We start from the raw sequence: 26,653 nt of genomic DNA on the forward strand, positions 1-26,653 counted from the left end.
CCAGAACGGGGTGGGGTCAGGGTGCTCCCTAGCGCAAGGAGCCCGCCGGGGTGACCGGGATGGAGGTCGTTTCTTGTGGTGGGGAGGGAGGATGGGGAGCTCGGGAGAAGGAAGAGCAGAGGCTCCTACCGCCCCCGGGGCCGCGCGCCACCAGGCGCCGGGCTAGGCGGCGGCGCCCTTGTCGTCGCTTTCCCTCTCGGGTCGGCCCGGGCAGGGCGGGCCGGGTGGCGCTCGAGGGCCGGGCTCCGAGTCCCCACTTTTCCTCCCTCCCTTCCTCCCTCCTCCCGGGCAGTCCCGGGCGGCCGGGCCAATGAGCGGCGAGAGGAGGGGAGCGGGAAGCAAGCGCTCTCGGCCGCAGCCCTCCTGCCGCGCCCGCGGCCACTGCGCCAACGCCAAGTTTGCGCCCCGAGAGTTTGCGCTGGGTCGCGTCCTCCGGCTCGCCGCTCGGTCCCCGCGAGCCAGGCGGCCACTCGGCCCTCGGGACAGCCACCCGCGCGCACTCGGGCGGGAGGACGCCGAGCGGGGTGGCGCGGCCTGGGGCCGGGGCTGCCGCCTCCCGAAGATGCAGGATGGCAGCAGAGCCTCCTCCCAGCCTCTCCTACCGCACCACGGGCTCCACCTGTCTGCACCCGCTCAGCGAGCTCCTGGGCATCCCTCTGGACCAGGTAACGGCGGGCGGGCGGCCCGCGGCTGGGGCGGGAGCGCGGGAACCCTCCCCGAGCTGGAGCGGGCGTGAAGCCTGCGGGGGGGGGGCGTTGGTGGGGATGTTATCTACCTCCGTCCCCGCCCCCATAGCAGATTTCACTGCTACAAACTAGACAGGTGGAGTTTTGTTTGTTGGTTTTCAATTGATGTTTTTCTCCTGTAAGTGCGAAAAAAATTGGTATACTTTGCACAGAAGGTTCGAATAAACTTTTTTGTTTTGTTTGAAGTTTTGGGTTTCCTCGTTTCCTGTAACCCAGGGCTAAAACATTCTGATAAATGACTCAAGTGTTTCTTTCATCAGTGTAGTCAAGTCTTTATTATTTTTAAGTTAGATGAACCTACTTAGAAACTGAACCTGAGTGATCTATAAGCAAAAGCCTGTAGCTTTTGAATGAGAGACCTGGGTTTTCGGCAGTGAGGCTTGTGAAATCGGGTTGACAGTTATTTTGTACCACCTGTGATCAACATCGGCAAGGGAGGAGGGACACAGGATGCTGTGGTTTGCCGAGGGCCTTAGGTTATTCAGTCAGTCTACCCTCGGGGGTCCAGGCTCCCTAGGACAGGTTAGTGGGAGAAGAGAGGCACTGTTGCAGGTATTTGGACTGTCCAGCAACTGTCTGCTACCATTAAAACTGAAAATGGCGGAGAAGAGAGGCACTGTTGCAGGTATTTGGACTGTCCAGCAACTGTCTGCTACCATTAAAACTGAAAATGGCAGCAAACAACAGTAATTCCAGGTAAGAAATTTTCCCGAGGGTTGAGGCTATCTTAACCCCTTTTCTTGTCTCTTTAGGTGCTGCAGGCTACTTAGACCCTGTATTTAGCAGTGAGTCAATAAATATACAGTTGACCCGCGAACAACACGGGTTTGAACTGCACGGGCCCGCTTATATGTGTATATTTTTCAATAGAAAATACTACAGTACTGTACCATCCGAGGTTGCTTGAATCCACAGATTCCGAGGAACCACAGATACAAGGGGCCGACAGTAAATCATAGACAGATTAACCCCTATGTAGTTCAAGGGTCAGCTGTATGTTATTTAAATGGAATTGGGTAAGGCATGCTGGAAGAGGGCCCACTAGTGATCTTTTAAAAAATTCTTCTTTCCTTCAAACAAGAGTATACCTGCTGCTCTCTCCATTCACATTCCCTCAGCAACGAGGAAGTGAAACCTAGATGTTTCCCTTATTCAAATGCTGTTTACTGAGCCACCCTTCCACCTGGCTCCCTCTGAGGATCTGATTCAGAACTCCACCTGATCTGACTGTCGGCCATCAGTTGTAAAATCCAGACGGTCAGGAAATTGGGAGACGTATCAGCTGCTAACGCCTGTTCTTGTAGTGAGAGTGTAGTGACTGCCATGGACCTGCAAAGGCAGAAATAATAGCAAATTCTTTGGCCCTGAAATGAAATAGAACTCAGAGCTGAATTTCCTTCAGGGGAGTTTGTTGGTACTTACCCCTCTACTCTCCATCACAATTTATTTTAATTGCATTTTCCATTTTCAGAAATTCAGCACAGCTAGAGAGAAGAGGAATCCAGGGAGGTTTTTTGTATGGAAAGAGTTAGATTGTTAATGAATCCCAGAGATTGATGACTGAGAGGTGCCTAGGATGATGTTATTAATGCTTTGTAACTGCATCCACCCTCATCCTCCATATCCTGGATTTCTGGCACAGGAATTCTGGTTTTAATTTATAAAAAAGAACAAGAGAGCCTGTGGGACGTTTAAGGCTGGAAGGGAGGGATTTCTGGGATGAACTGAAGGAAAAATGTGGGTGAGGAAGGAGCACCTGCGATCTCTTAGATCTTAGGAAACCCCACTGCCCTCCGGAAGGGTCAAATCTAAGTGACTCTCGGTGGAAGAAGCACTTAAAGGGCAATGTCCCAGCTGGCTCATTTCAGGCCGAGGGAGAATCCCAAACCATAAATAATGTGGTTTGAGGCTAAACTGTGGCTTGAGAGTTTGGAAGCTTGATGTGTTTTTCCCCCTCGCACTTTCAAGGGCTTTTTAGTTGTTAGACTGACTTGGGGTTAATTTGTGCTCTGCCAGAAAACTTCCCTTATGACTGCTGGCTGGTATTCTACCCTCCCGGAGCCTCAGTGTCTTCACGTGTAAAATGGGAGACGACAAAAAGACCTACCTTTTGGAGTCAAGACATTTTATATAGATATAAAATGCCCTACAGTCCTTGTATCAGACAGGGTCCTGGCAGGAAACAATTCAACTCAATGGATAGCAATGAAGAAACTTCGATGAACTACTTAGAGAGGTGTGGGTGGCATTAAAGGAACCAATAAAGGATGTTCAGGTACCAAGACCTGGGCAAGGGAAAGGGGAGAAAGTCCTGTTGCCAGGATACAGGGGGGAGAGAGAGAGAACCTCAGCCCTTCTCCCCATCCCCTGGCCCTTCCATCTCTTGCAGTGGCCCCCAGTGGGTGGCTGGCCTGGGGCCCCTGGGCGATGTGGTCTGCAGGGGCTCCCCCTGGGACACAAAATTGGGAAGAGAAAAGTGGAGCCAGGTCTGGAGGACAGTCCTAGGATAAGAGCCCAGTCCTTGATACATGTTTGCTCCTGGCCTATTAAAGAGTGACTTTTTATTGGCCTTCGATTTGCTAACAATGATAAAACATATACCTCAGGTTGCCCAAGTGCTTCTTTATATGCCACTTGAAGATAGTGAATCCTATTCTTAATGTCTTAACATTTCACACACGTATATTTGTAATTTCCGTGTTGATTACACTTGTGTGAATGTCTTTGGCTTCTGGGTCTCCCTGTGTCAAGTTGTTTATTATTTGCAAAACCTGAAATATCTGTTGAGCATTCTACTATGTGAGTAAAGAACTCTTCTTTTAAATATTTTTACTGGAGTATAGTTGGTTTAAATGTTATGTTAGTTTCAAGTGTACAGCAAAGTGAATCAGTTATTCATATACATATATCTACTCTTTCTTAGATTATTTTCCCAAATAGGTTATTACAGAGTACTGAGTAGAGTTCCCTGTGCTATACAGTAGGTCCTTATTAGTTATCTATTTTATAAATAGTAGTGTGTATATGTCAGTCCCAATCTCCCAATTTATCCCTCCCCCAACCCTTTCCCCCTGGTAACCATGTTTGTTTTCTATATCTGTGACTCTGTCTTGTAAATAAGTTCATTTGTACCATTTTTTTTAGATTCCACATATAAGCGATATCATATGATATTTGTCTTTGTCTGACTTATTCACTCAGTATGACAATCTCTAGGTCTATTCATGTTGCTGCAGATGGCATTATTTCATTTTTTTTTTAATGGCTGAGTAACATTCCATTGTATACATGTACCACCTCTTCTTTATCCATTCATCTGTCGATGGACATTGAGGTTGCTTCCATGTCCTGGCTATTGTATATAGTGCTACAGTGCTGCAGTGAACATTGGGGTTGCATGTATCTTTTCAAATTATGGTTTTCTCTGGATATATACTCAGGAGTGGGATTGCTGGATCATATATATGGTAGCTCTATTTTTAGTTTTTTAAGGAACCTCCATACTGTTCTCCATAGTGGCTGTCTTTAATTATTTTTCATCTGATTCTTCCATTTATCTGTTCTGTTAGCTTATGGGGGGAGCCTGTGTGCAATTGTGACTCTACTCAGGAAAAGTCTATGGTTTTAGTTTCCAGGGACTTTTACTAGCCTGGCCTCCTCCTAAAGATGTTAAATGCAAAATCATCTTATTTAATTAGAGACTAGAGCACAGCAGTTCAGATCCAGAGTATAGGCAATGGATGACTTAGGGGCCTTCACAGGTGCCTCACAGATGAGTTTGATGAAAACTGCATTTCTAGAATGAATTTCGAGCAGATGTGGAGCTCTGGCAAAGAACTGAGGATGACTATTTTGTTAGATTTTTTTGTTTAAATCATCTGCTCATGGCTTCTCCACTCTGTTTTGGTCGTGGGGTATGGCATGATCTGTCTTTAAACTATCCTAGCCTTCGAAGTTTGCAAAATTGACTCAGCTACCAGGATAGACGCGGTAATACTGACATTCCTAATTTGTGTGGTACAAGGTCATATCCTAGGAGCTGTGCAAGAGGAGAAATTCCTGGCTTTAAGGAATTTGCAATTTGGTGGTGGGGAACTCTGAGTGCCAGGAAATGATTTCTGAGATTAAAGCAGTCCAGGTTTAGGCCTATTTATGTAAGCTTGTGTTACAGTTTAAAAGGCAAGATCAGTGAAGACCAGCTCTGAAGGCCTGACCCTCTCGACTCATGGTGATATCAGCAGTGGGTTTTGATGATTCCACCGGGGCCTCTGACCACAGTTTCTGTACCTGCCTGGAGCTTTCAGTCACCTGGTTGGTTCTTTTGCCTGTTCTTGGAAAGCCCAACCCTCAGTTTTCTTTTCTTATCTAAGTCTTGCCCTTGGTTAAAAGCTCAGCTCACATTCCACAGTCATTATTAAATCAATTAAATATTTATTTAACACTAGTAGTGCCAGGGACTTGGTCAGGTCTTAGAAATATAGGGATTAAAAAAAAAATCAAGGTTTCTATCCTTGAAGAGTTTATACGCCCATGGAGGAGACAAAAGACCTATAGAAGTGCTATGTCCTCACAGACCTATGTAGGTACTCATAGAGGTTTGTAGGTGGTACCTTAGTGGAACAGAGAAGGGAAAGCCACAGGACACCTTGGACTCTTGTGGAATTTACTGTTTACCTTTGACATGGTTTATATTTGACACTTGACACAAAATGTTACCTTATTTTGTTAGGTATCCTGCCTGGTTTATAATACTGAGTTTCAAACTAATTTAAAGTCTCCTTGAAGTCTAGGTTTTATCTATCCTGGTATTCCAAGCAAGTAGTAGCGTGCTCAACAAATGCTTGTCATTAGTAGCAATATATGCCAATGCTAATGATATACATTATCAGACTTTGATATAGAATCTTGTTTTTAAAGTGGAGAGAGATGGATCTTTGCGGAAGGGGTGGGGAGGGTCCTCTACCGAACATTCCCCCTGTTGACGCTGCCTCCAGGCTGTACTCTTGGGTTTCTGACTTGAACAATCTACTCTCCACCCTGGGGCTTTCCAGTTGACCCTGGCTCAGGATGCATCTGGCAGGTCACAGAATGTCCATCCTGCAGAGAGCCACTTCATTAATTTTTTTGGCCTCAGTAGTTCCTACAAGGCTAGGTCTCCTCTCCCCACTTAATTTCCCTTTCACTGTCTAATAGTGAAATCATTGGCTTATGGGAGGAGCATCATTTGGTTAGACTCCAAACAGCAAATACTGAGTTTCTGCCGTGTTCCAGGAATTCCTGGGACTGGGTGAGGCTGTTATCATTCAAACATGAATAAAATAGGGTCCATCCTCGAAAAACTCATTGTTGGGTGGGGTGGGGACACAGAAGTCAGCCAGTGTTGCTCCTGTGTGGTGCCTGTACCAGCAGCATCAGCCTTGAAACTTGTTAGAAATGTTATTCTCTGCCTGGCACCCTGTCTGCTGCTCTGGGGGCAGACCCAGCCAGCGGGGGATTTAATGAGCCCTCTAGGTGATGCTGGGATGCCCAAAAGTTTGAGAACCACTGCTGTATACAGATAATTGGGATACAAATTAATTAAGTGCAGTGGAGGGGGGTGAGGTGTGGTTGTCAGAGAGCATCTCACAGGTGGGGAGGACCACAAATTGGGTCTTGAAGGCAGAAGAGGTATTTGTCAGGCAAAGTGGGCAGAAAGAAAAGCACGTACAGAGGCGGGGAGGTGTGAAACTGTGCACTTCGTTCAAGGACCTGAGTCCACTGAAGTGGCTGGTGAGGCTGCCCTTGTGAAGACTTTGGGACTCTAGGTTGGGGAGGGAGGCAGGGGTCACATCATGAGGAAGCTGGGAGGCTCTGGTGAGGTGTTTGTACTTCATCCTGCAGACCAGGGGGAAGCAAACGATTTCTATAAAGGGCCAGGCAGTAAATATTTTCGGCTTTGCAGGCAGTACAGTCTTTGTTGCGACGACTCAACTGTGCCATTGTGCCGTGAGAGCAGCCATAGACAGTATGTAAATCGTTGGGCCTGGCTGTGTTCTCATGAAACTTTATTTCTGGACTGAAATTTGAATTTTATGTAATTTGCACATGTTGTGAAATTTTCTTCTTTTGATTTTTTTCCCCAACCCTTTAAAAGATGTAAAAACATGTAGTTAACATGCAGGCCACACAAAACAGGCAGGGGATGGATTTGGCCTGAGGACTGGAGTTTGAGACCCTGTTTTAGACTAATTTTCCTCACATTTGGTGGATGGACCATCATCAGTATCTATTGCCAAATATGCTTCTGGGATCTGACTCAGACCTCGTGAATCCAAATACATAACCGTGTGACAGGGCTGCCTAGGTGATTCTTGTGCTACCCGAAGTTTAGAGGCATTACTACCATCAAAGGGAAGGCTTTGAAGGGTTTAAGATGTGAAAGGATTTTCATTTTGTGAAGTGGGGCAGGAGGTCATGGCTGAAGGTGCAGGGATGGAGGCGGAGCAGGGCTTTTTGACAATGAGTGGAGGTTTAGTCTTAACGGGGGGAGCAGAGAAGGAGCGGCCTGGGGTCAATTTAATGGGTTGCTGAGTATAATCAACGCACTGAAAATCAAAAATTTCAGGATTTGTGCCAATCTGTGGTTTTTGTCTTTCAGCAGCTCCTTCTAGGAGCAAAAGTAAAATAAATAGCTGGACGTTTGCAGGGAAGGTTGTTGGAACGTTAAGAAGTAAGGGTGTTGAAAGCTGCTGACAAGTGGTTGCAGGTGATGGCAGTGAAAAGGGAAACATTTGGAGATTGGAGGGACTTTCAGGGGCAGGTGCAGGGGAAGTGAGAGAGCCGGGGGCCAGGATATTTAAGCTGAAGATTCCTAGTGAAGCTTCCCTGGGCAAGGATGAAAGTCAAGGTGTGGACATGGGAGAAGGGGTGAAAGTCGGTTCAGTTTAGCAAGCCGAGAAACTGGGGGATTTGGTTGATCATCTTCCTAAACATTGAAGCTGCCCAGGTGACTGGGGATGTGAGGTGGAGAGAAGGACTCTGTGGTACCTAAACTCTCCAGGAATGTGGAGGTAGATTGGTAGATCCTGACAATGAAGAAGGACCAGAGAGAGTATGACAGGCTCTGCTATCGGGCACTCAGCCAGCCACTCTCCAGGGCGCATCTCATTTAATGTTAGGGCCCTGGGTGGGGTCTGGAGGGAGGTACTTCCTGGCTGGAAGGATGGTGCCTCTCAAAGGGCGTTGGAAGAGCTCTCTTAGCCCCTTTATCAAAGGAGGCAGCAGCTGAGCCTGATGAGCGGGGGGGTCAGCCTGCTCTGTGCTTTCAGTCCCCCCCCACCCCGTTCCCTCCAACCGACACCATCCTAGGGCCCAGTTCACACTTGGCGCTACTTAAACCCTTTATTGAATAAATACAGTACCAAACAAAATGCATTCAAATGCTTTCTAAAGAAGTCAATTTTAAAGGTCTTTCTATTCAGGTTAATGACAAACACAGTCAAGGCAGATACGCTACTTTCCCATAATTGGCTGATTTTATACAGCACTTATATCTGTTAGTCCACAAGTATATTCTTAAATGACAGAAGGATGGTGGAAGAAAAATGATCCAAAGCAGCAATGGGGGAATCTGGAAAAGCAGTGACTTCCTTCTCTTTCCTTGCCGTTTGTGGTGGTAAAATGGGAAAGCAAACGCCTGGGGGCGGACGGTTCTCCCGCAAGGCTAAGAGGGAGGGAGAGCCCCGGGAAGACACTGAGGCTTCCGGAGCACAGCAGAGGGGGGGCTTTGGGGAGGACCTCGGCAGTGGGAGGGAGGTCGGCGGTGGGAAGATAAGTCGTGGAGGAGGAGGAGGATGTCAGGAGCCCATGGCTGCGAGCCTGCATGCTGGGCAGGAGGCTCAGGGATGAACGGCAGGGTGCTTGGCAGGTACAGGTGTCCCCTGGGGGCCCAGAGTCCTGGTCAGGCCGCGGCCAGCGACTGACCCTGAGCCTTGTGGTCTTTCCTGGAGCTGCACACAAATAGGGCGGGCTGCCTGGGAGCTGGGCAGGCGCAGAGGCAGGGCTCGAACCCGGGACTGCCTCTGCAGACTTGGCTTGTCGTCACTGCCCCGCGCCCCAGCCACTGCGTCCCTGGGCGCTGTACCATCAGCGCAGCGGATGAGTTCTTTCCTGTGCCTCAGATCCACTGCGTCTCTCACACCTTCCAGCTTCTCCTTCCGCTTTTCCCTCTCCCTGACATTAGCCCTCATCCTCATCTCCTTTTGCATCCCCTCCCGTCTGCTCTCTGTAACCCTGGCCTTGCTCTCTCCTCTCCCCTTAGAGATCATCCGCCCCCTCCCCCAGGGCCAGATGGATCCGATTTTATTTTCTTTGTTTCTCCATAGCACTCTCTCCATACTGTATGTGCTTCTTTTTTTGGTGGGGGGGGGGATTATGTTTATGGACTTTGTATATGCATATCTACTTGTCTGCATATTGGTTATGTGTGTTTCTGTCTTTTTTAAAAAATTGAAATATCTAGTTGATTTACAATGCTAGTTTCAGCTGTATAGCAAAGTGATTCAGTTACATGTATATTTTTCAGATTATATTCCATTGTAGGTTATTACAGTATATTGAATAGACAGTACATATATTCCCTGTGCTATACAGCACATCCTTGTTGCTTACCTATTTTATGGATAGTAGTTTGTATCTGTTAATCCCATACTTGTAACTTATCCCTACCCCCTCCCTTTCCCCATTGGTAACCATGAATTTGTTTTCTATGTCTGTGAGTCTGTTTCTGTTTTGTATATAAGTGCATTGGGATTATTGTTTAGGTTCCATATATAAGTGATATCACGTAATATTTGTCTTTGTCTGACTTACTTCACTTAGTAGGGTATACGCTAGGTCCATCCATGTTGCTGCAAATGGCATTATTTCCTTCTCTTTTCCCACTTGGTGCCTCTTACTTTATGTCTCAGATATTTATCGCCTTTCTGCCCTGCCTGATTCTGAGAGGCTTCTCTCTGTAGTTGCTTATGGAGTACTGGATGCCAGATATTGGGCTAGAAGGGGGATACAGAGATTAATTAGGATCTCTGCCTTCTAGGAGACAAACCAATACGCACTTGGTAAATTACTTTATTAACGTGTAAACTCTTGTAAAGCAATGTGCTCAATGCTCCAGAAAATGTGTACGCATGGGCCTCAGCATTCCTGGGCCTGTCCTGGGGAAGGTGAGGGGAGCTTCCCGGGAGCTGCTGCTTTAGAAGGAGAAGGGAAAGGTGCAGGGGTGAGGCCAGGTGGGACAGGCAGAATATGCCAGGAAGAGGAAGCTGTTTGAGCAAAGGTACTGAGGCTGAGAAAAGATGACCTTTCTTCTTGGACAGTAAGTGAGGCTGAATCTTAGTCATCTTGGTATGCTTATTAGCACGAAGTAAGAACTAAATAAACTTGGTTCCATTGAAGTGGAATTTTATTTACATAATTTGCATTGGAATGGATGACTAAGTGATGATAAAATTAGGAGCCAGTTCTTTTTACCAACTGGTTAGGCCTGTTTATTATTTGGACCCTACATTTCAGATTGAATAGGCCTAATTTCTGATTTGAGAGTGAATTAATGGCCCAGTTACTGATAGTTAAATGTGAATCTTGGGTTGTTTAAATATAAAATTCTCCATTCCCGTTTTCATTATGTGGAGTTGATAGATGCATTACTTACCATTACAGAGGCAGATATTAATATCATTTTTTTGGACCAGTTGTCTCAAGTGTGTGTGAACAACATGTACAATTTTCCTTTTGCAGTTTGAAGTCAAGTCACTTATATATAAAAAGTGCTGTATACCCAAGTACTCCCAAGTGCTTTTGAAGCACAGACTCTGAATTACATTTATAAAGAAAAATTTCATGGAAAGATTATATCTAAGGAGATACAATCTGGAAATATCTTTTTGTAGCAGCAACTTGTAAAAAGAATTCAGTCTGTGTAATTTAATAACAGTATTTGGTTGTATGCTTTTCAGAAGCTTTCTATTTTAAGTAAGTCAACGCTTTCAGTAAACAAGACAAAGGGAAAACTTGCTGCAGTCTTGTTAATGACAATTTCTAGTAGTTTTGCCAGGATAACAGAAGGATAGAGAATAATCAGCGGGAAAAGTAACTTCAAGTAGTTTATTCGGGTTAAAAATGTGCTTTATTAAAAGCCCACTATCCCATAGGGCTTAGAAACCTGATCATCTGCCACAAGATGAGCTCATTAACCCATTTTAGTTAGCCAAAAAATATGCCCTCGGTTAATCATTTACCAACTTCCTTATAATAGTGGGGCTCTGCCTATAACTTTGTTATCAGTGGTTAATCTTTTTTGAAGTATGGTTTTGCAAGTCCACACAGCGTAAAAGGGGCTCTAAGTGTTGAGTTAGGATTTCTGGCTGGGGCATGGTGTTGGGAATTTCGCAACCAACACATTATTACAGACATTCCATTCTCCAGCCTATTTACCAAAACAACAACACAGAGCTCGGGTTTGAAAGCCTCATTTGAAAAAGGAGCAGGGGTATATTGGAAAAGTTTTGTTCAGGGAGTTCTAACTTCTTATTTCAAACAAGTAATTAAAAAATGAGTGGGTGTCTCTCCCCACCCCCATTTTTGTCTCATTCATCATTCTGTACTTCTCGTTTGAAACAGTCAGCAGAGGTATGCAACACAAGGTTGCTAAGGCCTAGAGGAAGTTGCTAAATTCAAAAGTCATTTTGTGAAATTTCATGAAGTGGTTTAACTGTGAGTGCCCCTGGGTTGAGACGTCTTTCCTCCAAAGACTTTTATTTATCCCTGGCATCATTTTTTGCTGTCTTTTTAAAAATTTAATTTCATTTATTTTAAATATTTATTTATCTGTAATGTTTTGTTTCTGACTAGGTAGCTTATGTACTTAGTATCAAACCACAAGGCAGAAAAGGGGGTATAATGAAAGGTCAGTCCCTGTGGTATACGCGCCCCGCCCCCCACGTTTGCAGCTGCTCAGATCTGCTCCCCGCGGGCGGCCAGTTGCATCCTTTCAGAGGTAGGCGAGGCAGCCAGGTACACAGAATCTTTTTGTCTTTTCTGACACAAACGAGAGTGTACGGTTCTTCCACTCTTCGCCTTTTGAGAAAAACTTAACAGTGTCTCTTAGGGATTGATTCATATCTGCATCTACGGAGTTCTTGTGACATTGACTTCCTTTCTGCCTTTTCTGAGAGTTCTGCTTCTCTGCTCCCAGGAACGGCCTTGTCCTTTAGCAAATGCTGAAAGACGCTGGTGGGCGTGGGGGATGGGTTTGAGGAGGGGTCTCCCACATTGTCATGGTCCCCAGGAACACGGAGAACATGGGGACCACGTACAGTGGGGCAGGTGGGGTGGCAGGATGAGCGCTGAGCTCGGGGCGAGCAGAAGATGGGCTTTGCCTCCAATTTCCCTGGGAGGGAGAGCGTACACTCTGGGCTTAGGTATGAGGACATTAAAGATTCCCCTTCCCTTGTGCCCCAGGGATGAACATGGCTCTGCCTCCCACTGACCCGGTGTCAGCAGAATTTCTGGTCTCTCCATCTGCTGGAAATGATGCTCTTTAAGCCCAGCGCAGCTCTAAAACTCTGTGATTCCCAGATCTTCAACAGTAGCAAGGAAGGCTTGGTTTTAGATTATAAAGAAACACTTCTTGAGGGTAAAGGCCCCCCTCCAAGGCCTTTTCTTTTTCTTTTTACTTTTCAGTGGATGTAGCTAAAAGGATTGGATCTGTATATTTTCCTTTCTTGTTTCTCCCAGTGAAATGTGTGCATTTCCATGCATGTTGGCTGAAGCGAATTGACCTTCAGGGCTCTGGAATCTCTCTTCTTCCACCTCCTCATTAGAGTAAGGTCAGAACGCCTTAGGAATTTGTGTGCTTTACTCTGGAAATAAGACCGTGTGAAAAAGAGCTTCTGTTTCTTGTTTACTAGAGATGTTGAGCTGGTTTTCCTCCCTTCTCAATTCCAAAAGAGAATCGCCATTCATCTCCAAACAGTAAGTGTTAACCTGCCTGCAGGTTACTGAACAAAAGGACAGCAAATCCATTTGTATATGAAATTCTACTCAGAGAGCTGTTTTCTACACATTGTGGAGGGAAGAACAAAAAGATTTTTCATTTTCTTAATGTGTAGGGTCTGGGGGTGGAGTTTACAAAAAGAGTATAATAAAGGACTATTTTGTAATCTCAGCCTTATCGAGTTAACATTTACCTCAGTTTTATAGTGAGCCTAAGTTGCAAAACTTAAGTTGACTTATGTGTTTATCTTTCAACTGAGGTATTGAGAGCCTTCAAAGATATCTTTATCTCATGGCCAGTTTTGTCTTCTTAGTTTGAAAGAAGGGCGAAAGGAGGCTATAAACTAAAAGTAATCATTTCATCAAGATACCAGGTGGGACCCAATTTCACTGTCATAACCAATAATGAATTATGACTGTGCATCTTAGCTAGTGGAAACTGCAGAGAGAATTAGAAAGACGGTAGTGGGCTGTAAAATGATTTAGAAATTGACCACTTACAAGTTTTTAGGAGAGCTGGAAAACCATCTCTTGTGTGCTTGGCAGCCCTCAAATACTTATTAGAGTTATATGTGTCGAGATTTGGTTCTCTGTTGCAAAGTTTCTAGATGATATGGAGAAGTTAGAAACGAGCAGGAAAAATGGTTCCAAGAACAACTGGACTGAAGGTTCCTAAACAAAAAAGGAAAGGAACTTGAGTAAAAGAGTTGACATGGGCTTCCCTGGTGGCGCAGTGGTTGAGAGTCCGCCTGCCGATGCAGGGGACACGGGTTCGTGCCCCGGTCCGGGAGGATCCCACGTGCCGCGGAGCGGCTGGGCCCGTGAGCCACGGCCGCTGGGCCTGCGCGTCCGGAGCCCGTGCTCCGCAACGGGAGGGGCCGCAACAGCGAGAGGCCCGCGTACCGCAAAAAAAATAAATAAATAAAAGCAAATAAAGATATTTTCAGATAAACGAAAGCTGAAAAAATCTGTATGAGCAATGCTAAAAGTGGTGATTTAGGCCTGAAGGGAAATGACAACAAAATATGTAAAAAAAAAAGAGTTGACAAAAGATGGCAAGAGCCACAGACTGTGGAGAGTAGCAGTCAATGAGGACCATAAAATGCCGGTTAGGTAGCCATAGATGGGGTGTGCCACTGACGTGCCTCATTTCCTGAAGAAGGCCTTGAACTTGATGGCCTCAGATAAGTCCTTTGTTGTGTCATTTTGTAATTATCCCTCTTTAGCTCGAGTGAGTGAAAATACTAAGGGTCTCATCAATATTTCAAGAAGCGACTTGTACCTCCTCTAAGGTTTGCCCTTTGCTTCATAATAATAGATCACATTCTATGGTAATTAAAAAACAAACAAACTTATTTTGGAATAATTTAAAATTCACAGAAAAATTGTAGTGATAGTACAAACAGTTTTTATATGTGCCTCCCCCGGTTTTCCTCAATGTTAGGTACAGTTGTCAAAAGTAAAACATCAACACTGATAGATAACCATTAAATAAATTCCAGACTTTTTGAATTTCACCAATTTTTCCACTAATGTCCTCTTTCTAATCTAGGATTCTTACAATTCACCCATTTCAAGTGTACAATTCAGTGTTTTTTTAGTATATTCACCAGGTTGTATAACCATTGGCATAACCAAGAGAAGTCTCAGGAGACATGACAAGTGAATGCAATGTGGTGTCCTGGACGGGATCCTGGAGCAGAAAAAGGGCATTGGGTAATAAGGAAATCTGAATAAAGTATGGGCTTTAGTTAATACTAGTGTATCAATATTGGTTCATTAACTATGACAGATGAAACCTTTATATGTAAGATGCTAATAATAAAGGAAATAGGGCTTCCCTGGTGGCGCAGTGGTTGCGCGTCCGCCTGCCGATGCAGGGGAACCGGGTTCGCGCCCCGGTCTGGGAGGATCCCGCATGCCGCGGAGCGGCTGGGCCCGTGGGCCGTGGCCGCTGGGCCTGCGCGTCCGGAGCCTGTGCTCCGCAACGGGAGAGGCCGCGGCAGAGGGAGGCCCGCATACCACAAAAAAAAAAAAAAAAAAAAAAAAAAAAAACATGATGCTTTTTGTTTTAAATCAAGGATTATTAGTTGTGCTATGTCTGTGAACATTGGGACCAGCGTGCTTTTAGAGAATTTTCGAGTCAGAAGAATGGAAAGAAAGCACACAATAACACTGGTATGTGTTTGTGCTTTAGATTCACTTTTGCTTTAAAGTCAGATTTATTAAAATCATTGCATGCATCTAAGTCACTTTCAGTAAAGATATAAAGGACTTTTGGTTCATCCTGAATCCTCAGGCTCCTCATCAGGTAATTTTCATGAATGAATAGTTGTTTAGTAAGATAAATATTTCTCTCCCTGTAACATCAAACAGCAGAACCACCCCCGGACAAAACTCTCCAGGCATTTACCATTGCTCAATGAGATATTTCCTCATTATTTTGACCATAGAAATGCTATTCTGCATCTCAGTTGTCCATTCAACAGGATCATTCTGAGTGTATATTGCTTAAGCCACAAGAATTCATGCGAAAATCTTCTCAAGGAATTATGGAGTGCAAGCTGTAAAAAGTGACTAAATTTTAGACCCAGGCTGTGTAATGAATGTTTGTGTTTCCTTCTGAGTTCTGTCCTGTGAACTTACCTTGCTCTAACATAGTAGGAACAATGCTGGAATAGACTTTGAAGAGCTGGGTTCTAGGCTTAGAGCCAGTCTTTTGTAGATGTGTGACCTTGGACAAGCTATTTAACCTCTCAGAGCCTGATTCCTTATTTGTAAAATGAGCTAATATATATATACAATAAGGGTGTTTGTGTATTTCAAATGAGGCAGGTGATCCATAGGGAAGATTTTAATAAACTGCTCAGTAATTATGTGGATGTTGTTTGCTATCAGTTCCCCATCACCACCTTCATCACATTTTTGAAGCTCATAGGGAAAAATTCTCATGTCATAGCACTGAGCTTAAGTGAGGTGAGTGTAGGTGGCGTTTGGAGGGGAAGTTGGGTTTTCAGTTAGAATCTGGTGAAGAGTAAGAAAAGACTCGATTTTGGGGATTCTATGGGATGAAGGAATTTTGTACTTCAAGGCAGAAAAGATGGGGCAGAAGAAGGCAGTGAGTAAAGAGAGGAGTGACAGCTGGAAAGAAAACTTTTTTTTTGACTGTAGTGAAATGGGAAGGTGGGGATCCAAGCTGAAACATTAGTAAATTTAGTGAACCCAGGAAGTGAGAAAGAATCTCGCGTAGGAATGACTCTTTTTATCAGGTAAACATTACCTGTGTTAGAATCAGATAAGGTGAAGAGGTGTTTAACTTAAAGAAGAAAAGCCTTAGATAGGATATAATAGTAGTTTTCAGATATTTGCAGAATATAATTATGATGTGTCCTCTGCAGAATTAAACTCAAGGGATGGCAACTTAAGCGAGGTAGGTTTCAATTGTCAGAAAATTTCTTATTAATGAGAGTTGTGTAGATAAAAGAACTGATCATCATTGGAGTTCATGAGTCCCCCATCCCAGGCAGTATTCAAGCAGAGGCTGTGTGGTGATGACTCCTATTGTCAGGGTCTACTCCCTTCCTTCCTGATGTCCCTCTCTGCTTGCCCTGAGTTCTTTCTTTATCTAGCTGCCAGTCCACAGTGATCCTAGTTTTAGTATTAATTGACAAGTCAGTGGTTTAAGGAGTGACCTTTCTCCATGGGCATTATAGAAAGATCCCTAAATGTTAAGCAGTAGAGGAATAGTTAGATTGAATTATGGTGTACTCAAGCTGTGGAATTATATACAAGTATTAGAGAAAATAAAGTCAGATTGAAAGATATTCATCATATTGAGTGAAAAGAGCAAGTTGAAGAACAGTGTGTATATTATGATCCCATGTCCTGTTTAAATTTTTTAAAATGCTCTCTCTTTCATCTATTTATCTATCTGGTTTTGGAATGATAGTCACCAACGTGTAGCTAGTGGTCACATGACCTTGACCCTCCTAACAGTCACCCCGATTGCTGCGGAGGATGAAGGAAACTTTTAAATTTTTACGTCTGTGTTTTCTTAAGCAAACACAGTATTTGCGTATTTAAAAAAACATTAAAAGGAAAGATCTTCAAGACCCAAAGGAATGAAGTAATTGTGCAAAATATCAGGTTCTCTGGTGGTTATTTTGGGGCTCTCCCAGTCATAAAGCCAATGGGGTTGCAGAGGGGTTATAAGAGTGTCTTGGCGAACAGAACTCCTTTTGACAGAAATGGAGAAACTGGAAACAGAGGTTGACTAAGAGGTGAACTAATGACTTCTGCTTGAGCCAAATTAAGATGAGAGTAGGATTTCAAAAAAGAAATGCCCTGAAGGCAGTGTGAGGCATGAGAGATCAGAGCTGGGGAGGTGGAGATTTGGAAGTCATTGGCATGGGTTGGGGTGGGGTGGATGAAACCAGGAAAAGGAACAAACTCACTGAGGGCGGAAATGAGATGAGACCACAGCAGAGACTTGCCCTGGTGAACACTCCCCATTGAATGCCCGTGAAGGAGCCCAGAGAGAGCGCAGCATTAGAAAGGTAATTTAGTAGCACAGAAATGGGTGAGGGTGGGAGGGGTGTTACAGGGCCCTCAAGGGAGGAGGAGGGTTGAATTTTTTGAGAAAAATATTGTTTGGGATGGTGATAAAGGCAGTTTTAGAGAAGTTGTGAAGAGGGAAAATGATACAGTGTTTAGGGAAGAAATGGACATATGTGTAGACCATTCATAAGAGAAATCTGATGGCTTTGAAGAAGAGAGACGAGACAATGGCAGGAAGGGCCAAGGAGAGGTTTGTTTTCGGTTTTAAAGGTAGAGGGGAGTTATCCATATCTGAAGACAGAAGCGAAGAAATCACAAAACCTGTGGAGAAGAAGTTGACAGAGACTTGATGCAGAGTGGGTTAAATGTGAGAGGGGACAGGATCCAGCACATGGTCAGCTGAGGACACGGAGACAAGGTCCCCTCTGCACCCGGAAGGGTGGGTGTGGGCCTGAATCACTTCAAGATGGAGACAGGAAGAAGCATGGGGCGCTCCTGCTGAATAGCCTTGGCTTTGGTTTTTCATTTGACTGAAGAATACCTGGATGAACATGTGAAAACAGATTTATCAGCATTTGTTCTTCACAAAGAGCCGAGTAGATGGGAACCATCAAAAGCGTGGGACGGGGCTCAAAGTATCATAAGGACTTAAGGCATCCTAAGGACATAAGGTGTCATGAGGTGGCTCAAGTTGTCCTTGTTTACAGTGGTCACCCTCAGAATCACCTGGGCAACACTTTAAACGCAGGGATTCCTAGGCCCCACCCCTGATCTTCCTGAGTCAGAATTTCCTAAGAAGTCCCAGTCTAAGACTGAGGGAGTCTAAAGAATCGACCTACATCAGTGAGCAGGGAGACAGAGTAGTGGAAATCAGTAAAGGAGAACAGAAAAAAAGAATAAAAAGAAATGAGGACAGTTTAAGAGACTTCTGGGACAGCATCAAGCATACTAACATTCACATTATACAGGTCCCAGAAAGAGAAGAGAAAGAGAAAGGCACAGAGAACATATGTGAAGACATAATAACTGAAAACTTCCCTAACCTGGGAAAGGAAACATATATTCAGATCCAGGAAGCACACAGAGTCCCAAACAGGATCAACCCAAAGAGGACTACATCAAGACACATTGTAATTAAAATGGCAAAAATTAAAGATAAAGAGAGAATTTTAAAAGCATCAAGGGAAACACAAGTTACAGGCAAGAAGGGAGTGGCATGATCAAATCGGATTTATCCAAGGGGTACAATATGGTTCAATATTCACAAATCAATCAGTATGATACACCACATTAACTGAAGAATAAAAATCATATGATTGGGACTCCCTGGTGGTCCAGTGGTTGGGACTCCGTGCTTCCACTACAGTGGGCGATGGTTTGATCCCTGGTTGGGGAACTGGGACCCTGCATGCCGTGCAGTGCTGCCAAAAAAATAAAAAAATAAAAAAAATAAAAATCATATGATCATCCTAATAGATGCAGAGAAAGCTTTTGACAAAGTCAACATTCATTTATGATAAAAACTCTTAACAAAGTGGGTATAGAGGGAACATACCTCAAAATAATAAAGGCCATATATGACAAGCCCACAGCTAACATCATACTCAATGGTGAAAAGCTGAAAGCATTTCCTCTAAGATCAGGACAAGGATGCCCATGCTTGCCACTTTTATTCAACTACTATTAGAAGTCTTAGCCACAGCAATGAGATAAGAAAAAGAAATAAAAGGAATCCAAATTGAAAAGGAAGTAGTAAAACTGACACTACAGATGACATGATACTCTACATAGAAAATCCTAAAGACACCACCAAAAACTACTAGAGCTCATTAATGAATTTAGTAAAATTGCAGGATACAATTAATATACAGAAATCTGTTGCATTTCTATATACTAACAATGAACTATCAGAAAGAAAAATTAAAAAATTAATCCCATTTATAATTACATCAAAAAGAATAAAATACCTAGAAATAAATCTAACTAAGGAGGAAAAAGACCTGTACTTGAAAAACTGTAATACACTGCTGAAAGAAATTCAATATGACACAAGCAGATGGAAAGATATACTGTGCTCATGGATTGGAAGAATTAATATTGTTAAAATGACCATACTACCCAACGCAGTCTACAGATTTAATGCCATCTCTGTCAAAAAACCAATGACATTTTTCATAGAACTAGAACAAATAATTCTAAAATTTGTATGGAAAAACAAAAGTTCCTGAATAGCCAAAACAATCTTGAGAAAGAAGAACAAAGCTGGAGGTATCATGTTCCCTGATTTAAAACTATACTACAAAGCTACAGTAATTAAAACAGTATGATATTGGCACAAAACCAGACACACAGATTATTGGAACAGAATAGAGAGCCCAGAAATGAGCCCACACTTAAATGGGAGATTATGACAAAGGAGGTAAGAATTTACAATGGGGAAAAAACAGCCTCTTCAATAAATGGTGTTGGGAATTTTGGACAGCTTCATGCACAAGAATCAAACTAGACTACTCTCTCTCACCATGCACACAAAAAAATTCAAAATGGATCAAAGACTTAAATGTAAGATCTGAAACCATAAAACTTCTAGAAGAAAACATAAGCAGTAAGCTCTTTGACATCAGTCTTAGGCAATAGTTTTTTGGATATGTCTCCTCAGGCAAGGGAAACAAAAATGAAAATGAACATATGGGACTACATCAAACTAAAAGGCTTTTTCACATTGAAGAAAACTATCAACCACACAGAAAGGTCACCTAATGAATTGGGGATGATATTTACAAGCAGTATATCTGATAAGGGGTTAGTAACCAAAATATACAAAGAACTCAGAAAACTCAATGTCAGAAAACCAAACAACCTGATTAAAAAATGAGCAGATGTTCACATCCCTGTTTGGGTCCCCAAAATGGGGGGGCAGACAATCTGCATAGACATTTTCCCAAAGAAGACATATAGATGGCCAACAGGTACATGAAAGGATGTTCAACATCACTAATCACCAGGGAAATGCAAATCAAAACCACAGTGAGATATTACCTCATCCCTGTCAGAATGGCTATTTCAGAAAGACAACAAATAACAAGTGTTGACAAGGATGTAGAGAAAAGAGAGCCCTTCTGCACTGTTGGTGGGAATATAAACTGGTGCAGTCACCATGGAAAACAGTATGGAGATTCCTCAAAAAATTAAAAATAGAACTATCATATAATCCAGCAATTCCTCTCCTGGATGTTTACTCAAAGAAAACAAAAACACTAATTAGAAAAGATATATGCACCCTTATGTTCACTGCAACCTTATTTACAATAGCCAGGATATGGAAGTGACCTAAGTGCCTATCAATAGATGAATGGATAAAGAAGATATGGTATATATACACAATGGAATATTACTCAGCCATGAAAATAATGAAATCTTGCCATTTGTGACAACATGGGTGTACCTAGAGGGTATTATGCTAAGTGAAGTAAGTCAGACAGAGAAAGATAAATACTGTATGATTTCACTTATATGTGGAATCTAAAAAACAAAACAAATGAACAAACATAACAAAACAGAACAGAGTTACAGATACAGAGAACAAACAAGTGGTTGCCAGAGGGGAGGGTAGTCGAGGGAGGAAAGAAATAGGTGAGAGAGATTAAGAAATACAAACTTCCTGTTCTGACAAATATATATGGAATCTAAAAAAAAAAATGGTTCTGAAGAACCTAGGGGCAGCACAGGAATAAAGACGCAGACATAGAGAATGGACTTGAGGACATGGGGAGTGGGAAGGGTAAGCTGGGACGAAGTGAGAGAGTGGCATGGACATATATACACCACCAAATGTAAAATAGATAGCTAGCGGGAAGCAGCCTAATAGCACAGGGAGATCAGCTCGGTGCTTTGTGACCACCTAGAGGGGTGGGATGGGGAGGGTGGGAGGGAGATGCAAGAGGGAGGGGATATGGGGATGTATGTGTACGTATAGCTGATTCACTTTGTTATACACTAGAAACTAATACACCATTGTAAAGCAATTATACTCCAATAAAGATGTTTAAAAAAAAAGTTACAGTAACCAAAAAAATCCCAAAAATGAGTTACAGGTATAAAATGTACAGAATGGGGAATATAGTCAATAGCTATGTAATATCATTGTATGGTGATGTAACTAGACTCATTGTGGTGATCATTTTGAAATGTATAGAAACATCGAATTATTATGGTGTAAATGGAGCTAACATAGTGTGATACGTCAATTACACTTCAAAAGCAAACAAACGATCTCAGAGAGAAAGAGATCAGATTTGTTGTTACCAGAAGCAGGGGGTGGAAAGAGGCGGAACTGGATGAAGGTGGTCAAAGGGTACAAACTTCCAGCTGTAAGACAAATAAGTACTAGGGATGCAATGTACCACATGATAAATAGAATGAACACTGCTGTACGTTATATATGAAAGCTGTTAAGTGAGTAAATCCGAAGATTTCTCATCACAAGGAACAACTTTGTTTCTTTCATTTTGTATCTATAAGAGATGATGGATATTCACTAAACTTATTGTGATAGTTGTTTCATGATGTATGTAAGTCATATCATTATGTGGTACACCTGACACTTCTTCAGTGTTGTATGTCAATAATATCTCAATAAAACTGGAAGGAAAAAAACCAGACCCAGTCTGCGCTTCAGGAGCTGCCTGGGATGCTAGGAGTCATTTAAGAGGAAGCATGCCTTTCTGGAGCATAAATACTGTGCATATTGTCTGAAGGTTTGTCTGAGCCTTTACTTCTCTGGGGGCTTGTTCTGAATTTTTGCTCACTTAGGGATGTCAAGTCTCCCATGGTGATCAGGCACCTTGCTATTTCTAAGGCGGAGCTGGCATTTGTAGGTGTGGATATGTGTTTTGTTGTTTAATGTTCTTAGCCTGCCGTGTCTTGTTCCCACAAAGACTCCAAGGCATTTCTGAGCACCCTGGAGTCCTTTTCTCTAGGTGCTCTTCCAGGTTCACAGGGTTGCCTCTTACACCTCACACAGGCAGACCTCGGATATATTGGGGGTTCAGTTCCAGACCACTGCAATAAAGCGAGTACCTCAATATAGCAATTTTTTTGGTTTCCCGGTGCATGTAAAAGTTATGTTTACACTATGCTATAGTCTGTTAAATGTGCAATAGCATTATGTCTAAAAAACCAATGTGCCCACCTTAATTAAAGAATACCTTATTGCTAAAAAATGCTAACCATCATCTGACTACACAAGGTTGCCACAGACCTTCAATTCGTTAAAAACATTATCTGCAAAGCACAGAAGTGAAATGCAATCAGACGAGGTATGCCTGTATAGTGTTCCCATTTCACTTTTAAACTTAGGTAGAAAACCAGTGCGCTGTTAAGTTTCTTCCTTTCTTGACCTGACTTATGGAAATTCTTCTTTTTCTGCTTATTCTTTCACATTAATTAATCCAGGAGTCTAACTCTTAGTGCTGAGACTCTCTTTTCTTCCTTCTCTTCTTGCCGAAGGTAGAGATTGCTGAACCTCTTCTGGTGTTGTAAATTGTTTTAAATTTGTAAAATAAGAATTTGGAACTATTTTTGTAGGGGAAGTGGGAAGAAGAAAGTGAGCTCTATGGAACCATAGCAGACATTTGCCCTGGAGAACACTCCCCATAAACTGTGGAAGAGCCATTTAGGTGCTTGTACTAGATGTGATCCCTATATTTTGTTATGGCATTTTCAGAATTATCCTAACAATTATTTTTTTCCCTTCCTCATTTTAAAGACAAGAAGACCTAGGCTCATTAAGATTAGATCACTTGTCCAAGGACACTCTAGCTAGCTAGTGTCAGAACTGGTTGTCTGACACCAAAATTGATGCTCTTTCCTATATGGCATGCTTACTATTTTGCTCATATCTTCAGAATTAATAAAATGTGGCCATGGTGAGAAGGCTAGACCTCTGTATTACATGGTCATTGCACACAGAGTTGCTGTTGGTCGGTGTTTAAACGTTCCAGGAAGCTTGGGAATCCTCTCTCATGTCTCAGAAGGACGTTATATTCGTATCTGAATGAACAAGTTGTGATGGTCCAAGATGTTTTAGTGGAAAAACATAGGAAGTTATTTTTATCCCAAAGATGTTTAGGTTTGAAATAAATGTTTCCAACCAACTTGGTAAATAATTTTATAACCATATTTACAGGCTGCAGGTTTTGCTTAAAACTGAGTGGCTTATGCATTGCTTTCCACATGTCAGAGTGTAGAACTTGTTTAATTAACTAGAAATTAGTCATTGGGAATAACTCAAGGTTCTATGTTTTTTCTTCTGAATTTCTGGTTAGTTTATTTACTCTCAGAAGTAGATGTTCTCTTTCTCATGTGGTTTTCTTAAGTCCCAGACTCAGATAGAGTTAAAAAGCCTTTACATTGTCCAAGGTGTACCTTTGATGGAATATTCTGATCTGTGCTCCTTCTTCAAAGGTTCCGCCAGGGCTCTGCTTCAAAGTGATAGCATTTCAGTCTGGCCTCATTGACCCTCCAGATTCAGGCCCGGCAGCCAGCCAGGGAAGAACTGGCCCGGCACACTTGCTTCAAAGAGCAAGTGCTTATCTATTCTACCCAGGGTCACACTATTGCTTCTCCTTCTGTTTCTCATTCCCTTACCCTAGGCTGTAGGAAGGGTGGTGAAACTCAGGACACATGGATTTGTAAGTGGTTGGACCTGGAGAATGAGGACAGTAGGAATAGGTATGCTAGAAGCATCACTGAAGATGGAACACTGGTTGGTACAGCCACTATGAAAAACAATGTGGAGGTTCCTCACAAAACTAAAAATAGAATCACTGTATGGTTGAGCAGTCCCACTTCTGGGTATATTTACAGAGGAAATGAGATCACTATCTCGAAGAGATATCTGCATCCCCATTTTCACTGCAGCACTATTTACAATAGCCAAGACATGGAAACAACCTAAGTGTCCAATGACAGATGAATGGATAAAGAAAGTGTGGTTTGTATATGTACAATAGAATATTATCCACCCTCCCCGCACCCCCCTCCCCAAAAAAAGGAAGTCTTGCCATTTGTGACAGCGTGGATGAACCTTGAGGGCATTATGCTAAGTGAGATGAGTCAGATACAGATAAGCACTGTATGGAAGCTTCCGGCAAACTCCAGCCCTCTTACCCACATTTCCTTCCTCCCAATCATTTATTGATGTACAATAGTAGTTAAAGGCAGGGAGTCAGAGCTGGTATTAACTCCCTGTGAGGGCAATTGGCTAACCCTCCCTGCATTTTTTAAAAAATGTTTTATTTTATGTTGGAGTATAGTTGATTAACAATGTTGTGTTAGTTTCAGGTATACGGCAAAGTGATTCAGTTATACATGTATCTATTTTTTTTCAAATTCTTTTCCCATTTAGATTATTAAAGAATATTGAGCAGAGTTCCCAGTGTTATGTAGTAGGTCCTTGTTGGTTATCTATTTTAAATGTAGCATTGTATACATGTCAATCCCAAACTCCCAGTCTATCCCCTCTTCCCCCCAGTAGCCATAAGTTCCTTCTCGAAGTCTGGTTCTGTTTTATAACTAAATTCATTTGTATCATTTTTTAAGATAATACATATAAGTAATATGATATTAGTCTTTCTCTGTCTGACTTACTTCACTTAGTATGATATTCTCCAGGTCCATCCATGTTGCTACAAATGGCATTATTTCATTCTTTTTAATGGCTGAGTAATACTCCATTGTATACATGTACCACATCTTTTTTTTTAACACCTTTATTAGAGTATAATTGCTTTACAATGGTGTGTTAGTTTCTACTTTATAACAAAGTGAATCAGCTATACATATACATATGTTCCCATATCTCCTCCCTCTTGCGTCTCCCTCCCTCCCACCCTCCCTATCCTTTTCAGTTTTTTGAGGAACCTCCATACAGTTCTCCATAGGGACTGTATCAATTTACATTCCCACCAACAGTGCAAGAGTGTTTCCTTTTCTCCATGATCTCCCTGTGCTATGCGGCTGCTTCCCACTAGCTATCGCTTTTACATTTGGTAGTGCATATATGTCCATGCCACACTCTCACTTCATCCCAGCTTACCCTTCCACCTCTCCGTGTCCTCAAGTCCATTCTCTATGTCTGAGTCTTTATTCCTGTCCTGCAGTTTTCTGCCCATTTTTGGATTGGGTTTTTTGTGTTTTTTGATATTGAGCTGCATGAGCTGCTTGTATATTTTGGAGATTAATCCTTTTTCAGTTGCTTCATTTGCAAATATTTTCTCCCATTCTGAGGGCTGCCTTTTCATCTTTTTTATGGTTTCCTTCGCTATGCGAAAGCTTTTAAGTTTCATTAGTTCCCATTTGTTTATTTCTGTTTTTATTTCCATTTCTCTAGGAGGTGGGTCAAAAAGGATCTTGCTGTGATTTATGTCATACAGTGTTCTGCCTATATTTTCCTCTAAGAGTTTTATAGTGTCTGGCCTTACATTTAGGTTTTTAACCCACTTTGAGCTTATTTTTGTGTATGGTGTTAGGGAGTGTTCTAATTTCATTCTTTTATGTGTAGGTGTCCAGTTTTCCCAGCACCACTTATTGAAGAGGCTGTATTCTCTCCACTGTATATTCTTGCCTCCTTTATCAAAAATAAACCGACCATATGTGCGTGGGTTTATCTCTGGGTTTTCTATCCTGTTCCATTGATCTGTATTTCTGTTTTTGTGTCAGTACCATACTGTCTTGATTACTGAAGCTTTGTAGTATAGTCTGAAGTTTGAGAGCCTGACTCCTCCAGCTCCGTGTTTCTTTCTTTCTCAAGATTGCTTTGGCTATTCGGGGTCTTTTGTGTTTCCATACAAATTGTGAAATTCTTTGTTCCAGTTCTGTGAAAAATGCCATTTGTACTTTGGTAGGGATTGCACTGAATCTGTAGATTGCTTTGGGTAGTAGAGTCATGCCTCCTTTATCAAAAATAAACCGACCATATGTGCGTGGGTTTATCTCTGGGTTTTCTATCCTGTTCCATTGATCTGTATTTCTGTTTTTGTGTCAGTACCATACTGTCTTGATTACTGAAGCTTTGTAGTATAGTCTGAAGTTTGAGAGCCTGACTCCTCCAGCTCCGTGTTTCTTTCTTTCTCAAGATTGCTTTGGCTATTCGGGGTCTTTTGTGTTTCCATACAAATTGTGAAATTCTTTGTTCCAGTTCTGTGAAAAATGCCATTTGTACTTTGGTAGGGATTGCACTGAATCTGTAGATTGCTTTGGGTAGTAGAGTCATTTTCACAATGTTGATTCTTCCAATCCAAGAACATGGTATATCT

General features: G+C 42.6%; 1 protein-coding gene across 3 annotated transcripts in view; it reads left to right on the forward strand.

Annotated features, from left to right (window-relative positions):
• The first annotated feature begins 354 nt into the window (after positions 1–354).
• Positions 355–26,653, forward strand: part of MBOAT1 (membrane bound O-acyltransferase domain containing 1) — a 113,681-nt gene continuing 87,382 nt past the window's right edge. The window contains exon 1 of one of the 3 annotated variants that reach the window (XM_028479013.2): positions 355–665. In XM_028479013.2, the coding sequence (XP_028334814.1) occupies positions 570–665 (96 nt within the window). In that variant the 5' untranslated portion in view covers positions 355–569. The remainder of the gene's footprint in view (positions 666–26,653) is intronic. The other 2 variants (XM_024121982.3, XM_028479014.2) reach the window with 2 other exon arrangements.

Source organism: Physeter macrocephalus, chromosome 18, assembly GCF_002837175.3.
Source record: "Physeter macrocephalus isolate SW-GA chromosome 18, ASM283717v5, whole genome shotgun sequence".
In the NCBI taxonomy this organism is placed as follows: Eukaryota; Metazoa; Chordata; class Mammalia; order Artiodactyla; family Physeteridae; genus Physeter; species Physeter macrocephalus.